This window comes from Stigmatopora nigra, chromosome 8 (genome assembly GCF_051989575.1).
Source record: "Stigmatopora nigra isolate UIUO_SnigA chromosome 8, RoL_Snig_1.1, whole genome shotgun sequence".
Classification (NCBI taxonomy): domain Eukaryota; kingdom Metazoa; phylum Chordata; class Actinopteri; order Syngnathiformes; family Syngnathidae; genus Stigmatopora; species Stigmatopora nigra.
Genome location: NC_135515.1, coordinates 8,575,007 through 8,592,749, shown reverse-complemented (window position 1 = coordinate 8,592,749; position 17,743 = coordinate 8,575,007). Strand labels below are relative to the sequence as shown.

The 17,743-nt window shown below is 39.6% G+C and overlaps 1 protein-coding gene across 3 annotated transcripts in view; it reads left to right on the top strand.

Annotated features, from left to right (window-relative positions):
• The first annotated feature begins 4,483 nt into the window (after positions 1–4,483).
• The window catches only part of LOC144200722 (cGMP-inhibited 3',5'-cyclic phosphodiesterase 3A-like), a 28,460-nt gene continuing 15,200 nt past the window's right edge, over positions 4,484–17,743 (top strand). The window contains exon 1 of one of the 3 annotated variants that reach the window (XM_077723003.1): positions 4,484–4,902. In XM_077723003.1, the coding sequence (XP_077579129.1) occupies positions 4,831–4,902 (72 nt within the window). In that variant the 5' untranslated portion in view covers positions 4,484–4,830. Of the gene's footprint in view, positions 4,903–14,687; positions 14,829–17,743 lie in introns of those variants that run through there. The other 2 variants (XR_013327180.1, XM_077723002.1) reach the window with 2 other exon arrangements.

Genomic DNA, 17,743 nt, shown 5'->3' with positions numbered 1-17,743 from the left:
GACCAAAACATCCTGCTCAGATAGACCCGGGAAACAACAATAGGGGAGATTCACATACTGTGTCCTTAGTATAGAAGTGCCTCTGGGGATAGTGGGAAATATATGACTTCAAGACAGGCCTTTCTGAGCAGGGAATTGAGGACTGAGAAACTATTTGGCATTGCATCTAATCTGCCACACTGATACGATGGCGGCCCTTCTTTCCCGCTAATATTGGTACTTCACAGCCTCAACCGACATTGCTATATGGTCGTTTAGTTTGAGAAATTCCCAAAGTGTCTGGTGTAAATTAGCAAGCCACGTCTGACATTGTCTTACAGAGGAGATCTCAGTACTGTACATGTTGAAAATATGCTGTATGATGCAGATTTTCCATGGCATTTATTTTTTAAATCGCTTACCAAAAATACTAAATCTGCTATAGTGCTATAGTGATGTTTTTCCTCTCTGTACTTTTTCCTACACAATTTTCTATGATTGAGATCAATTTGAAGATGATGATGAGCAATAAACCGTTTGGGAGGACTATAGACTGGACGTTAAATGATGGGAAATGGTTTTGGGGCCTTTACGCATGTATCGATTTATTTATATGGAATTATTTATGATTCCCAGATGCTTTTACAGGACATTGTGGTTTGAAAGCACAGAGCATACCGTATCCATCCAAGTAATATACACTGCATTATTAGCCAATAATGTTTCTCGTAGGTTTGTATTTCTCTTCTTGCTGGGTAATGGGTTTAGATCATTGCATTATGTAGCTGATATGGCTTAGTGCAAGAATGTGTTACACAGCAGGGGTTCCATCAGACAGCGGATGTGCATAGAAGAATGACATTGCCTGCTCATTCATCCATAATTTGGCTACATTTTATGCTGTTCAGGGTCATAACTCAGGTTTGGAGGAAAGGCAAGGTACACCCTACATCCCAGTCATATCTACAATATGTTAAGAAGTCATTTGCAAAAACAGATGTCTCCATTTTTCTCAATTTGCATTTTTTTCCCACACACTTCCAGAGATAGCTGTTAGGGGACAGTTGAGTGGTTTGATGATGTTTGACTGACTTAACAAAATTGAGATATAAATGTGCATGCTAGGGTATTGAACACTCTAAATTGTTGCTCTTAGGTATGAATGTGAGCATAAATTGTTGTTTGTCTTCTTGTACCCTGTGATTGGCTGGCAACCAACTCGGGTGTCCCCGGCCTGCTGCCCATAGATGGCTATGAATTTTTATCTTTCGATTTTGTTCCACTGAGCCATCGATCTGGTAAATGTTCTGGATAGCATTATCTTGGTAATGTATTTTGATTCATGGGCCAATAACAATTTGTGGGTACTTGTGAGTTCTTTAAAGAAATGGAAGACACTGACTGGTGATGAAGTTGAGTCATCTGCAGACTACTACACACACTTCTTAATTGTGAATGTTTTTAGTGTAGTACGTGCGCATGAATGGGGCATTGTTCATGGTTGACTGTTCGCAATTTGTAAGTGTGGCATGCTTTAAATTTGACAAGAGTCACTGACACTATAAGTTTAGAACAATGAGAAAATGAATGCACTGATTGTATGCATTATGTGTATATGAACTGTACATTTGATGGCAAACTTATGCATTCATATACACAAAATATCAATCACTCCTTCAATCCGATACACATTAAACACAATGCATTTTGACTGGGATGTGATTAATTATATTATTGATTTGTATATTCCTTCAACATTATTCTAGCTTACTAGTTGCGATGAATACTGTATTGTGTTTGTTAATTACACAGTTTTCAGATATTAATCTCATCAATTTCCACCTTAACAACCTCCGATTTTTTGCTAATGCGCTTATGTGTTATTCCACTGGATGTGGAACTCAGTGGTGAGCTGAACAAACAGAGAGTTAGGGTCAACCAAAGGTTCCTTGAGTGAAAGAGAGAGAGGATGATGGAGAAAACTAATTCAGACAATCGGACTAGAACCAGAAATGGAGCACATTTTAAAAAATAACAACAAAAAAACATTTCTTGTGTCAGGTCACGAGGGTGGCATGCATGAAAGCCAGTACATTGATGTATCAATCCTCTCTGTATCATCCATTAATACAGCAAGTAAACACAACGCTAAGCCCTTTTCCCACAAAGCAAAACAGCACTGTCAAAAAATCTTTGGACCTGCCATGTCTAAGGTATTATGTTGTATTATGCTTTTTGTTGAATTCATTGACGAGTGACACAGTCCTTACAGTGTTTAGGAAGAGACCTCCCACCACTCTCACCAGCCTAGGAAGGGGGATTAAATGCGGCAGTGAACATGTCCAACATACAATTTGAACTAAAAGTCATAGAGTCCAGAAAATCATTTCTACTGAGATAGCCGCTCTAATTTCCACGCTTCTGTAACCCGAATAGAAAATGTTTGAGAACCTGCCGACTATATTCTTACCACTCGGTATCACCATAAAACACGCATATATTGTCAATATAGGTTGGAAAAGTGAGGAGGTGCCAAGCCGTGTAATATTTTATAAATAGTATTGCTTTGTACGTGTATGGGAAGCAAATGAGCCAGTATAGGAGTAATGTGACTGAACTTTCTTGACCTAGTCAGAAGCCTTGCTGCAGCATGCTGTATAAATTATGCTAAACATGGGAGAAACATAGATTACATACATTACAATAGTCAAGGCAGGACGTGACAAATTACTTCCCGATTCTCTCCCGCCTTGCTGAGGCTGAGGATATGGTTTACCATAACAAAGCCAATTAGTCAACAATTACAGCATTAAAACTTAGCATTATGAGTCATTTCATAATATGGGAACACATTCTGTTTTGAAATTTCTGTATGAGTTATTGGTTCATTATGAGCTATCAAGGTGAAAACCCTTATTTCAACGTAACACCATTTTTTGGGAACACATTTTTTGAACAAATGATATGATTATTTAGATCATTTTTTGCTTCTTTGTGGTAGAACCTTTTGTGTTAAGACAGCAGAACTACAGTATTTGACCCATAGAGTACAAATATTAAAACCATGCCACTCTGACAAACATTAATCTAAAATAATGTATTCTATCTTAAGCAGGACACTATTATTATGAATAAGGTGTTCAAGTGAAATTGCTGTGTTTGACTAATGTCATGGTTTGAATAGTTCAGCCTCATTCGACCAACAGGTACCTTCTTGTTTCTTCAGGAACATGTGCCAATGTGGTGGCACACACAGTTTCTCGGACTATTTCAGGCCGTCACCACAGTCCTAAAAGAATTTAACATAAATGTCTGACACATTTACTGTGTAAAAAGTTTAGGATTATACCAGTTGCCTAATTTTGCTTGATGTAACACCCTATAAAATGCAAAATCACACAAGTCCAATTGAAAAAGTAGGAGTAGCCTCAGTGTACACAGATTTTTTTCTATTGGTGTATTTTGGCTCATCAGAAAGAGTCACCACATTTCTGGGTGAAAAAAACAACCTTTCAGATATTTCTGTAATTTTAATCAAATGTCAAAATTGGTCAAATTACAGGTCAGTGGTTTTAGACTTTTAAGTGCGCCCTATGTGAGTATTTGCCGGGGGTGCTGGAGCCAATCCCAGCTGTCTCTGGGGCAAAGGCGGGGGACACCCGGAAACGGTGGCCAATGGATCGCAGGGCACAAGGAGACGGACAACCATTCAGATGCTCACTCATAACTAGGGGCAATTTAGAGTGTCGAATCAGCCAGCCATGCATGTTTTTGGAATGTGGGAGGAAACCGGAGTACCCGGAGAAAACCCACGCACGTGAACATGCAAACTCCACACAGATAGACCGACCTGGACTTGAACCCTGGACCCCAGAGTTGTGAGGCCAATGCACTAACCACTTGCATCACTGGGCTGTCACTTAATAAGGATAATTGCAGTCATTAATAAGAGCAATTGGCCGAGTTTGCCAGGTATACAAATATGATAGGAAGCAAAGAGCCGCATTCATTTTGGCCGGGAGGCGCATTTGGCTCGAGAGCCGCGTGTTTACTACCCCTGGGTTAAGCTGAGAAAAAGGAAAACAATAATTTGGACTAAACGGTCAAACTGCTCTTTCCAAGGGCATTGTTAGGCAGCTTCACTTTAGTCCTGGAGATGATCTTGGAGGCAGACCTCTCCAAGACGCCCATGGTCCATTCATGACGAACGTCCCCTGGGCGGCGTCCGAGCGCCTAACGACCCCTCGCAACGGGAGGAGACCACCCGGGCATCCTCTCGAATTGCGATGGGATGGATGGAGGCTGGCCAAAGAATGGAAAACGGCTGCTTTTGACTGACTGCGTGCGTTCCTGCGTCTCCAAGTCAGACTCTCCCCCTCCCTCCATGTTTACAGGCGCTTGTGCCTTCTTTTGGCTCGGGCCGTTTGCTCATCAGTGCAGCCGCTGTTTTTTTTCGTCTAGCGGTGCGCCACTTCGGAGGGACGCAAGCCGCTGCGCAAGTGAGCCCCCACCTCCTTTCTCTCCCTTGTTCCCTTCCTCCTCCCCTTCCTCGCCCCCCGCCGCTCGGTCCCGGCCGTCCGGACCCCGCTGCTCGTCCGACTGGGTCAGGGAGTGTCCATCCTCGGGTCCTTCCCCCCCATCCCCTCCCCCAAAGGCTGTCCAGTCCGGCTGGAAGACTCTATCTACCTGGCCCGCTCGCTGGGTGTTTTGCTTCCGCGGTATGCTGACCGGCTCCTGCCGGCCCCAGGGACCAGCGGGACGGGGTGCTGTGGCTCTGTGACCGGGGCGAAGGAGGAGGACATCCCTGTCTTCAAGCGGAGACGGAGGTCCAGCTCCATAGCAGCCTCGGCGATGATGGCTCACAGTCAGAGCAACAGCAAGTCCCACCGCAGGACTTCGCTGCCTTGCATTCCACGGGACCAGGTAAGACATGCAGATCTTTACTGAGCAACGTCAGTATGACCTTCCAGCCGATGTGGGCCCTTTTCTGCCTCGAATCTGGTTTATTTTGGCAAGTTTACCCTCCGAAGGACGAATCTAACGGGCAATAACAATGTTGATTTTTGTGCGCTGGCCATCCATCACGAGTCTTGATGAGCATCCCTGATTTAGGGCTTGTTACCCGAAGCTATACAGCTTACCCATGTTTACTTCGGCTGTTTATGTGAAATCATACTGGCCTTAGTTTTAAGCTCTATGCTCATAAATAGGACAATTGCTGTGCAAATTACTGTTTGTACGTGTGCGCACAAATGTCACAATTGCACGTTTTCTTCCCCGAGCATGCGCATTATACTGCCTACTGTCTTTAGTGTGTACAAATATATATAAATATATACAAATATATATATATATATATATATATATATATATATATATATATATATATATATATATATATATATATATATATATATATATATATATATATATATATATATATATATATATAAATAATATAATATAGAATATAATATATATTATCATCCATATGTCTATACAAGGTTGCAGGGAGTGCTAGAGCTTATCCCAGTAAGAGGCAGGGTACACCTGTCTGCCTTTCGTCCATAGTCACCTGGGATTGGCTCCGGCAACTCCGCAACACTTACAAGGATGTGCGGTACGGAAGATGAATGAATGTCAAGCATTCAACTGATTGTGTGGTCCTTTTAAAACTTCCTTATCTTGATGTCAGTGAAGAAAAGCATTGTGCACTTTTTGGCAGTAACCAATCGAGAGGTCCTCTTGAGTCAGTCTCAACGTTTATGTTAGATGACATGAGCTATGGCCTACATCTTTGCAGACTCCCGTCATGACACAACCCCTCTGGGCAGCATCATTTTGCTCATTAAAGAAGACTATCATTATAAAAATTAAAAAAATGAGCATGTGGAGGAAATACCATTTCAAAATTACACTTGATTTAAAGTTTATGTACTTCAGACCATTATTGTACATTCCATTTGAGTATTGTTTTAAAATACAAGCATAAACAAAGAACAAATTAACTGTTGAATGAAATTCTCAGCTTCAACTTTGCTACAATATTGATTTAATAGAATGGTGCCTGATAAAAATTAAGTACATTATATACCCCTAATATCTGCACAGTTGTGCAATCTGTGGCCAAAACTACTGGAATGTTTTCCATTTTGTGTTGTTGTTGATCCATGTCACCCGGTGGGGTTGGTTTTAATCCACATGGGATACAGGAAACATTTTGATTTTCAGCGATAATGTCAGATGACACCCCATCTTTTTAGTTGTATGCATAATGGCTTATTCAATGTGAAATAGCGTACAGTACATTGTTTATACCTGGCAGGAACTGACTGTTCTTTTCTCTCCTTGAAAATATATCTTCTCTCTAGGGCTGGCATTCCATTAGATCTTAGACATTGTTAACTGAACTCTGAGACTCATCATTTTCTAGTTAAATGTGTCTATGTTCTCTTGATGCTGGTTGTTTACTGGTAATTGGTATACAGGGATCACTTACACTGTAGTACTGTATCGCCACAGAAGTACTTCATTACCCATTGTGTACACAAGCGGGCGCACACACAAAGCACCCTGGTACTTAGCCAAATGAGCTTGTCATTAACCTGCCTTGTCCTTATTTGTCCCATGTCAGTAGAGGTTCATGATTTTGCACTTGGACCCAAATAAGTCATTTGAGTTATTTATAATTTTTACCTATATGCTTGGAAAGGGCATTCATTTTTTTAATATGGGCAAGAAATTACCAGAAGAAAGTGCAGATTGATTGTAGCAATGTTCTCAAGGAGAAGAAATGTGTCAGTCATGAGGAACTTCAATGCACCCAGCAAATTCAAGGCAGAAATCTTAACAAAACCGTTAAGTAAAGAGATATATGTATTAGTTTATTTGGTAAACCAGGACCAGAAATTGATACATGAATCAACACAGGCACAGACACAGGTGGACCAACCTGGATTTGAATCCAGGACCCTAGAACTGTTAGGTCGATCTGCTAACCACAATCACCTACAAGTTTAGCTGGGTTTGAGTACAGTTAGCGTACATGTCTACAATGCCTATTACCTGATGGCCTGGCCTTGTTGTTCCCCTTTTGAAATCACATCAAATAAAGTTGAGCAATTTTTTCACTTTTCAAATTTGCCAGGTAACCACATTATTTACCACATGCGATTAAATGATTACTGTTGACTTCCATTGGAGTGATTCTTTAAATCAATGGCCTTACCGTGTTGTGTTGAAAGCAATTGTTTTTGACATGCTGATTCTGCTTTCCTATTTCATTATCATAACAGTGCAACCCCAACTGCCAGTGTGAGAATGCAACCGTGAGTCCCCTCTGGACAGGAAGCTTAGTGTTACTGTGATAAAGTCGACCCCTGCCTAATTGTAATTCAGTATTCATGACTTTAGTCATTTCTATTCGTCTGAGCCGAATGCTCACTTGCATTTCTGGTAACTGTTCACCCGTGGAACAATAGTTAGCATTAATAGTGTTCTGGGAGGAACGTTTTGTCCGAGGACGTATGCCTAGTTTTGTAAGGCCTATGGCATGACAACCGGTATTTCTTTTTGGCAGCGAAGTAAATGTAAACAAAGCCTCGCTGCTAGGTTCCTTGTTTCCACACTCTACCTCAGACTCCCGTCTCCCAGAGTTAATGATGTTTATTTCTAAAAGTGGTGCATCCCACACAATGTCTAAAGCTTATGCATGCACTTGTCCCTGAAATGATCAATCCCCCCTCTTTTAATTCAATAAGTATGATATTTTACATTTAAAAGCAGTAAGAATGTAAACAACATGTGTGTGCATAGCAGGTTTTAGATGCAGGCCTGTAGATAATGAATATCTCCTGAGTGCAGTTATACCTGAGAGTAGCAAGGTTTGTGTCAAGCATTTCTAATGCAGTATTTATGAAGCAGGCTGATGCAGCCTGCCAGGCACTTTTTTTGAACTGGAATATGGAATATATTTCCAGTTAATCTTTGACTTTATTTACTATATTTATTTATTTATTCTATCTTGTTTTTAAATCAGTGTTCTTCAGTTGATGTTGTTGGTCAAACGTGATCTCATTTAGATGAGGTATGAGCATGATGCCATGCTGCTACTGAGTTGAATTATTCAAATGTTGTGACAGTATATTATGGTACTCCATGTATTTTCTGAACTACAAATTTCTGAAAAACGTAATGTCTTCACCTTATTGACTAGGGAGAGTTGGGAAACATTCATGTATGTTACAGATATGTATAGCGAATATTCAGGGCTCTCAATTGCTATGACAGATATTTAGACTGATCCCACAGTACACTATATATAGTATTATATGGATTAGAACATTGTTTTACAACATCATTATATATTATTCTAATGTAAGAGAAGTTCTATTATATCATTGATCAAAACTGTTTTTCAATAACTGTGCAATAGTCAAGATTTTACAAACGTGGTATAAATATAGTGAAAAATAAAATGTTTTAAAGTCCAGCCCTTTAAAATAAGTGCCAATTTTTGTTTCATTACAGGATAATGGTTAAAAAAATGTATCATACTGAGTTGATTGGAACAGGCAGCTGTTATTTTATTGAGAACGATCACAAAATTATTGTACATTATAAAAGTGCGTGTTTGACAGAATTTTTTCATGCAATGAACCATTATCAAAAGAATGCATTTGAGATGGCATTTTAATAATCAAAAAAAGCATGTTAAAGAATAATCATAGTTTCTCTTCATATATGACCCTTTGTTAACAGTGGTCTTTTACAAATAGAGGTCAGATCTGGGATAAGGCCATGCTCCATTGCATAACATAGGCTATTCATCATCACTCATTTGCAGTATCTGTGTCAGGGAGGAGCACTGGAGCGAAGGAGGGAGGGAGTGTGCGAGGGAGGAAGGAGGACTTTCAGAAGATTTTAAAGCAAAGACATGTGCTCAGAAGTCTATTTGAGGGGAGGCCCACATTCTCTCTTTGACGCAAATGAATTTCCTGAGAGACACACAACCTATTCTGGTTTCCAGAGCTCTCGGAGTTCATCAAGGCTTATTAGCGCTTCCTGAGGGACCACTGAGAAAATTGGTCTTCATTTCAAATAAATACACAACATTTTGTGAGTTTAACTGCTTGATAGGAAGCCAACTAAGTCAGAATTGATGAGATAAATGTCGGCTTGCAATGCTCTCTTTTTGAAACTAGCAAATGGGTTGAAATTTTACAAAAACCTTCACTTTCATGGAACATCAGTCACTCTGTCTAAGTACAGTACAGTCATTTTTCATGTACATTCTTCAACCGTTTCAAAAAAAGGTACTTCTGAAATATTTATATTGCAATTCTTAAAAGAATCACAATGATACCAATACCGGTCTGTCAGAGTTGCAGCATGCATCAAAGATTCTGGTAATCATACTGCCTGACGAAAGATATGACAAAAATAATCAAAGACAATCTTTTTCCTTGGTCTTTAAAAATTTCACTGAATAATACATGATGTGATTGCAATGAATATATAGTATTTTCTGCCTTATCCAGTATGTCAAAGCAGCAACCTCATATTGTTAGAACCTTAGGATGTGCAGCAATTTATGGGGACATTATACTAGATGTTTTTCCTCCGGCTCATTTAGATTCTATCGTGGTCCAAAACATTGTATACTAGATTTTTTTTCTTCTGTAAGGTTAAATATATGGTTCAGACCACAAATGTGACAAACATATTTTGTCATCTGGCTTTCTTTTTTGTTATACCAAATGACAGCAAACTCTGTCTTGCATAGATTTTCATAGAATTGCAAATAGCACATTTTGACATTTTGTTATTCGGTGCTGGAGCCTACGTGGACCAACCTGGATTTGAACCCAGGACCCCAGAACTGTGAGGCCTACGCGCTAACTACTCAGTCGCCGGCCAGCCATAATAGTAGTTTCGGCTGTTGGGATTTTGTTTGTTTATTTGTGACAGAATATAAAGTCTTACAACGAATGTGGATATTTCGATATTGTATCGTGAAAGATTATGGTGGTAAACTTGGATAGTAAAAGATAAATGTTTGGCCAAACACTACAACCATGTGCCAGACTTGCTTGATCTAACTTCACTGCATAACAGTGGAGAGAGAGCTGTTGGAAGGAGCGAGGTTTAGTGAAAAGGCAAAGCGTTGAAAGACTGGGGAGGAAAAGAGAGGGGGGAGAGGGGGGAGAGGGGGGAGAGGGGGAGGGAGGTGGTTTGCTGCCAAGTACAGCAGACGTGTTGATGGTAAAAGGACAATGAGCCGGTCGCCTCGCTTAAACTAAACACAACACTTTGAGCCCTCACAGGAATCCGTCACCAAACTTCATCTTACTCTCAATTGTTTGTTGGGGCTTGTTTATGTTTGTTTCTCACCAGGCAATGCAAACGTGGCTCCTTGCCATATTGCTTTCATGCAAAGAGGCAAAGTCAGGAGAAAAAAAAGCAAAAGTGTGGAAGGACGCTGCCACAGCTTGCTCCTAAAAGGCAGCGGCAAATACTTTTAACCTGGCTTGTATACACATGCACACTCACAAACATATAGTGGCTCCCCAGCTGGCTGTCTAGATGAGGTTTGGTGGCCTTGGACAAGGATTGCCTTGTTACTTACTCAATGGTGTGTTTTAAGTCCAAAATATGGTTGGTGAGAGGCAACCCGGAGTCTGGATGCGGAGTGTACATGTTGAATGTACTGTAAAGCCATCCGTACATCCATCTATATAGATCCGTCATTTCATTACTGTTATAGTCGGCAAGCACTGTCCTGTTGTTTGAATATATTATACGACAAGAATGTAACATAGGCCAAGCTGTTAACAAATCTAGAGAATGAATTGCATTTGCTGGATAGCTATTTCTTGCTTCACGATCATGTACAGATAAGTAGTAACAGTGTTTTGGTGACTGGTCGGTCTGCAATGGTAATATAATCAGTGGAGACAAAAAAAACTAATCTTTAAAAAGTTATTCCCAAAATCAAGTGAGGTTTTGTCCTTCTAACTATTAACAATATTGCAGTAATGCAATTCTTCAAATTAAAATAAGAGTTGTCTGTCCTCGCGGAGCCTGAAATGCCCAGCACTGTCAATCAATGAAAGCCAAAAGCTGACCGGGAGAAGTAGGTTGCGGGAGCTATGACGCACTTTACTCGTTCAGTAATAGGAGTAGGATGACAAGCTGGCATCAGTAGCCTTACATGGGTGCAACAACGTGCAGTAAAAGCACTCCACTTAGCAGTAGAGTTTTGAAGGGTGGATGGGGGAAAGGGGACTTTCAGAGGAAATGATGTGTGTGAATTTCAAATGAGGTTAGTGCAAGCAGGACTTGTTAGCGTGTGATGCATTTTATTCAGGGAAGAAAAGATGACACCTAGATTTTACATGGGCTAGAACGTGCACTCCGTTAGCTTAACACAAAAAAAACGGCACCCTGTAATGGAAAGGAGGTTTTTCATGTGCAATTTAACTTACTTTTTGGCCTTATTTTGTGTTTGGGATTGCAAAGAATCCTGATCTCAACTCCATCAAATACCAGTGAGATGAACTGGAATAGGCCTTCCAGTCATTGATTTGGCAATGCAATATTTTGTAAATGTTCATTAATAGACAAAATAATACCAAACACAAACTTTATTTGTTGTAGAGAGTCGTTTTGAAGAATATTATTCCAGGATTCAGTTAGTCTCACTGTAGTAAAAACAAAGCATGTCGTGTATCTCATACATGAAAAAAGAGATTGAATAAAGGGTCCTACATAAATTTACTAACAGATGCATGCATGCATTTAGTTGACATCACACGCACAGGCTTTCTCGTGCAACTACTCTGGCACACATGCATGCACTCCTTCATGCGCACATGCTTATACACACTTGCCAGAGGCGATGTCCAAAGTCGCCATCAGCACAATCCATTCACATGGTACACAAAAGTGTGGATGAAAATGTGAAACAAACTGATGTGTTTCCTGCTTATAAATAGTATGTATTTGTATATTAATTTTTTATACTTCTATTAGCCCATGTCATGGGACATGCGTGCAGTTCATTTTAGATTGCTGCACTTTTTTGTTTTAAGTGTAAAGCTTTTTGACAGTAAAGTTTATCACGCCATTTTCTTTGTTTTAAGTATTCATAGTGATATGACTGCGATTGGTCGGCAATTGGGGGTAAGGGGAGTAATACTACTAATGTCAAAAGTCATTAATGTCTCTGACCTTTGTGGTGGTGTCGGCTCTCAAAAAACATTTGGAAAGCCACTTTCAAAACCCTGGGGCCATTCATCATTTTTAAGAAATTCCATTTATAGTAAAGGTCCAAGGTCATAGATGTCCACCCCTTTTGACATCAGTACTATTCATACTGTATGTTTTGACGTCAGTTTGTCTCGTTACACACCTACGCACACGCAAATACACACAATTAAGGTAAGCACGTTATTAGATCAGCGAGCAATGGGCAGTGGGGTCTGGTTTCACTGGGCCTCCTGAGATGCGTATTGGGAGCAATTAGCAGTAGCGAGCAACACTAATGTGGTTTTGCGCAATGACGATGATGCTGGAGGAAGGATAGGTTGGAGACGTCATTGTTCTATCCACTCTCATACACACACATGAAGCCACACAAATGTCAAAACAAACAAGCTATCTCTTCATATAAACACATTGTGAGTGAGTGAGTGAATGAGTGAGTGAATGATGGGGTTGGGGACATTTGTTGGTGCAGGGACTAAAGGATAAGATAACAATGACCAAGGTTGAAAGAGGCTGAATTGGACACTGAATAACCACAAGCTTCAGGTCATAGTTGTTCCAAGTAAAGATGAAAAATAAAAAACATGCGTCTTGTAACAGATCACTGCTTACTGACTCATGCAAGCCTTAAAATGCATTAAAGGCTAGCAGCTATATAATTGAATAAACCATAGATATTATTTCCTACAGTCTATAAAATGGTCTCAAAAACTCAGATGTCATTTTCTCCAGGCAACATCTTTCATCCATAATAATGATTTTTTTCATAAATCTGACAATAGGTTTGGACATTATAATGGCTGCAAATGATGCAAAATGGAAAATTAAGATTTGAACAGAATACATTTTTATAAATATCTTAAATACAGTAAAATAGTGAAATGTAAATTGTGGCCTATAGTATCTTAGTATTTGTGGTGGGAGGATATTGTCTGAAGTAAACATAAATTCAAAGATTCTCCAGTGGTTTTGATTTGCAGATTAGTTTTTTCCACTGCAAACTAGCATGAGCAGTCAATATTGTAGCCTTAAAATTCATGGTATTCAATATTGTACTCATCGCAACTTCGTTTCATGTTTTGTCCTAACCTGCAGTGCAGAGAGAAAAGGTCTCTCAAAGGTTTTTATTTAGAAAGCCACTTTCAATCTCATCATTTCACTGCCATGGCAAGCAAACTGATGGTGAATACTGTATGCACGTCAAGCCTTGGTAGTGACAGAAAGAGATGCGTTGTTATCTTCATTAGTAGCTCCTGCTCCTCTTTTTATTTTTAGATGGATGCATAAATGCAACTAAAGACCAGATAAAGAAAAATGTTGTACCTCTTTTTATCCTAATTTTTGACTGTAATGACAGTGGTTCCTGTTTGAACATGTACTCGCTGACTGTGGTCCATTATAGTGAAATTTCAGGGGACAAGCTTCATTTATGAACATATTTCCATGGAAATGGTACAGGTATTTATTTATTTTTGTTAAGTTGGGACCCCAGGTGTTTTAAAGTGTGTGAGACATCACTTTCACTGGGGCTTCCCACATATTCGTGGTCTAAATACAGAACAATTACATCAAATTCTGTCTACTCATATTTCATCTTGATTATAGGGAATTGGATTAGACAATATCATTGTATTGTGTTTCAAGTAAATAGTGTCACGTCATAATCACATTGCATTGGTTGTGCTCTAACAGCTCTGATATCTTCCCGTGTGGACTTTGCATGCTTATGTGTTTTTTCCGGTTTATGCCCACATGCCCAAACCCATACATGGCAGAGGGATTTTAATTGTCCTTTGGGATGAGTGAGAACTGTTTTGTTTTTGAGTCCTTGATCCCCACCATCGCCTGGCAGGGAATTCAGGGTGTATGTTCCCCACACCTCGAATTTAGCTAAGAGAACCTCTTGAAGATAAATGATTTCATCAAACCAGTCTCAGGAAATAAATCACAATCCCTCTGTTTAATTTGATCTTTAGCGATCAATATGATAGAGCTCCTGGAGATCTGTGTTCTGATAATTTAGTAGAGCACAAACTACTCTCACTTCAGTGGTTACACGCCACTTTCTATTACAGGAAACATTCAACGAGTAATGTAGGTAAGGTTGTAGCATCATTGTGACCAAGTAATTCCTGGACAACTACTTTAAAGGGCCATGTACAAGGCACTTTAATCTTTGCCCCGACGTATCATAGCAACCAGTTATTATTAATACCTGGGATTTCTGTGTAAGCAGGTCATCCCATCACTGGACCATCAGTGGACCCTTGCAATTGGCAGATTAAGAGTGGGGGGCGGGCAGCTGACTGGGCAGAGGGAGGTTCATGAAGCGACAGAGGAGAGCAAAGAAGCAGATGAGCAGAGAGGGCAAAGAGTGGGCTCTACCACCGAAATGTCAGTTACACTATATTGAGCTCCTTGTGCCATTTGAACTGCAGTTAAGGACAAAACATTACTACAGAAGCCGCTTCGCTATATTTTATTACAAATCTTCCTGCTTTGACTCAACACTAAAGATGCAGCGGAGGCACTCATCGGGTATCATGGGATGCCACCTGGACAGTTCTCGTCCTGTTAAGCAGGTAGAGTGTTTGTTAACGCAAAGACTTTCTGGATGTTATGTACATGTGCTGGTCCTGCGTTTTTGCATGTGTGTTCCAAAAAAAACAAAACTATTTGACGTACAGTGGTGGGGAGATAGGACAACTTCAAGCAATGTCTAAATAAAGCTTAAACCAGCCTACTGCAGGTTTTAGCTCAAGTGTCCTTGTGAGTGTTTGTTGCTTGTAAGCAAGAGAGTTAAAAAGAAGTTTGAAAGATTTATTGTCACTATTATTATTTCATGAATGCCATGCATGTTACTTTAATAAAAAAACCGAGTTGTCTTAGTTTTGGGCTCTTGGAAAAGGAATACAATTACTTTGCTTGACTTTGTTATCAAGAACTCTAATCTTAATTGTTATCTCAAATGTATTGCATTTACCCTTAGGTGATCATTTAAGAAAGAATTTAAAGGACATTAACACAACTGTTTCTTATAATAGTTACTCTGAATTATCTTAAAAAATATATTCTTGCAGACTTATGCAGAAAACAACGACAACTCATCCCCAGGTTAAGCACAATCCTAAAATAGTACATCCTTTGGCATAATTGACAGATCAATATTTACAGTAGTTACAACTCCGTGCAATGCAATGATTGCTGCAGTCCTGCAATAGTGTGTAACACCGTAGTCATTGTCTTGGATCCAGAACATAAACGTGGCCTCTGGCGTGTGTTGTTGACTTTCACTGCTGAAACACACATTTCTAAAGACAGGACAAAAGACAGCATATTATTATCAGACATTTCATGTGGTTCACCTTCACCTGTACTATGCTGAAAGAACAGTGGTGCAACTTAGTCATTGTGAACCAACTCCTTCCAAAACTCAACTGAACATTGTTGTGTTTTGCTGACAGAAACAATACATTGCAACTGGTCGAATCTCAGTCTAAGTTTTGAACAGCAGGTGCTTGATGAATCTATTGAATGCTCGTATAAAAATGACCGTAATTAAATTTTTAGTTAATATAGACTATATTGTAGAGGAGCTCAGCTGGCCTGCTCGTATGAGCTGCTCCATTTTCACTTGACTGACCACAGCCTGCCTTTGGACTCAGCTCTTCTTCCTCTCTATCATTCTCTCTTTCTCTTTGCTTTATCTCTCTGGTCTCACCATCTGCCTTTATGTTATATCTGCCTGCATACAGATTCTTCTTACTGTCTCAGGAGAAAACTGGGGGATGGGGGTAAAATGGGAAATTGAAATGGTTGGAAATAACAAACACGGGGAGGAGGATACATGAAAACTATCAGCAATTCAACATGGGTATACATATATGTGTGAGCATAGTGAGTGGGAAAATTAAATATGATCTGATGATGGATACACTACATCCATGTGGTTATATTCCCCATTCGTCCATTCATCATCCATCCATCGCTCCCTCCATCTCTCCATCCATCCCTCCTTCCATCCCTCCATCCATCCCTCCATCCATCCCTCCATCCATCCCTCCATCTATCCATTCATCCCTCCATCCATCATCCACCCATCCATCCACCCTTCTATTCAACTCTTTTCCAGGTATAATGAAAGTGTTTTGTTGAATATTTTCTGTCCCAAATTGTAACTGGACTCACTCCTAGAATTGTGCAACTAAACATCAATGATAAAGTATTCATCTATGAAAAGCTGATTTTATTTGGAGCAACTGGGGATATTAAAATTAAGTGATTTCTATTGCTTCAAAACTAATTTTCACTATCACTTTTATGTTCAATTTCATCTGGTGTGAAGCATTTGAATTTTTTTTTGCTCATTTCAATCAACCAATATTTTTTGTTACTTTGCCTTTATACATTTAACATATTTCTCTATAAGAAATGTCCTCAATTCCAAAGTTGAAAATTTTAATTGGCCCCCCACAAAAACATATGTACACACCCTCATACACAAGCTTCCCCTGTCACCACAGAGAGAGTCCATTACTGCCAGGTAATGGGTGAATGTCACAATAGCAGGATGTCATAAAGCTCTGGAGTGGTCTAATGGGTTTTGTTCAGGTTGAGGTGACACGTGCACACTCCCACACACACTCAAGCTGTCACGCGCTCTTCCAGGAAACAATCGCCCAACAAGCTTGATGGCGTTTAGTCATCGGCAAACATATTTGAAGAGTTAACACAATTTGTGTTTAGAAGCATATTAAGAGAGTCATCTGTCTCTTTTATTTGAATACAGCATGGATATTTTTGCTGGTATGATCTGTAATGCCTTTGTAATTCTTTGGCATTAAGTGATTTGTGTATGTATCTTCTAAATTTGGTTACATACTGTATGAATAGTCCTGAAAGAAGTTATCTTTTGAATGGTAAATATCAATGTGGTCAATCTTTTTTGACTGACAAGACAGGCCAAGATTAAAAGGAAATTTTTACAATCTTTTTACAATTAAACAGTTCATAACAAATCTACTAATGGAGAGATGCAGCAGTGTATTGTAATATATACATGGGCTATGTCTCAAAGATTGGAAAATGCATTTGTCTAAAATTATGAATTGCCAGAAATGAATCGAATCTTCAAATGACTCATCTGGAGCCGCTAGTCCTTCTTTGTTGCCCCATGTACAACGTGTGGCTGTCAAGTTCAGAGTTGGTCACGTACACAAACAGCATGGCAAAGGAAGAGATTGCTGGCAGTTGTCAAGCAAAGTTGCCTTAGGGTGAGGCAGATGGGTTAGCCGAGGCTTATAAAAGCATTGCGTGTGTTCATTTGCTTCATGTGTTGCCTCAGTGGTGAGGAAAAGGAGGAAAGAGGAGACCCATCTAGCTGTCTTGAATATCTTCATTTAATATCCTTTGATACCCGTTTTACCAAACCTCCTGTTCCTTGTTCCTATTGACCTATTCAACTTTTTGGTGTCTTGTGCAAATGCTGCATATGTAA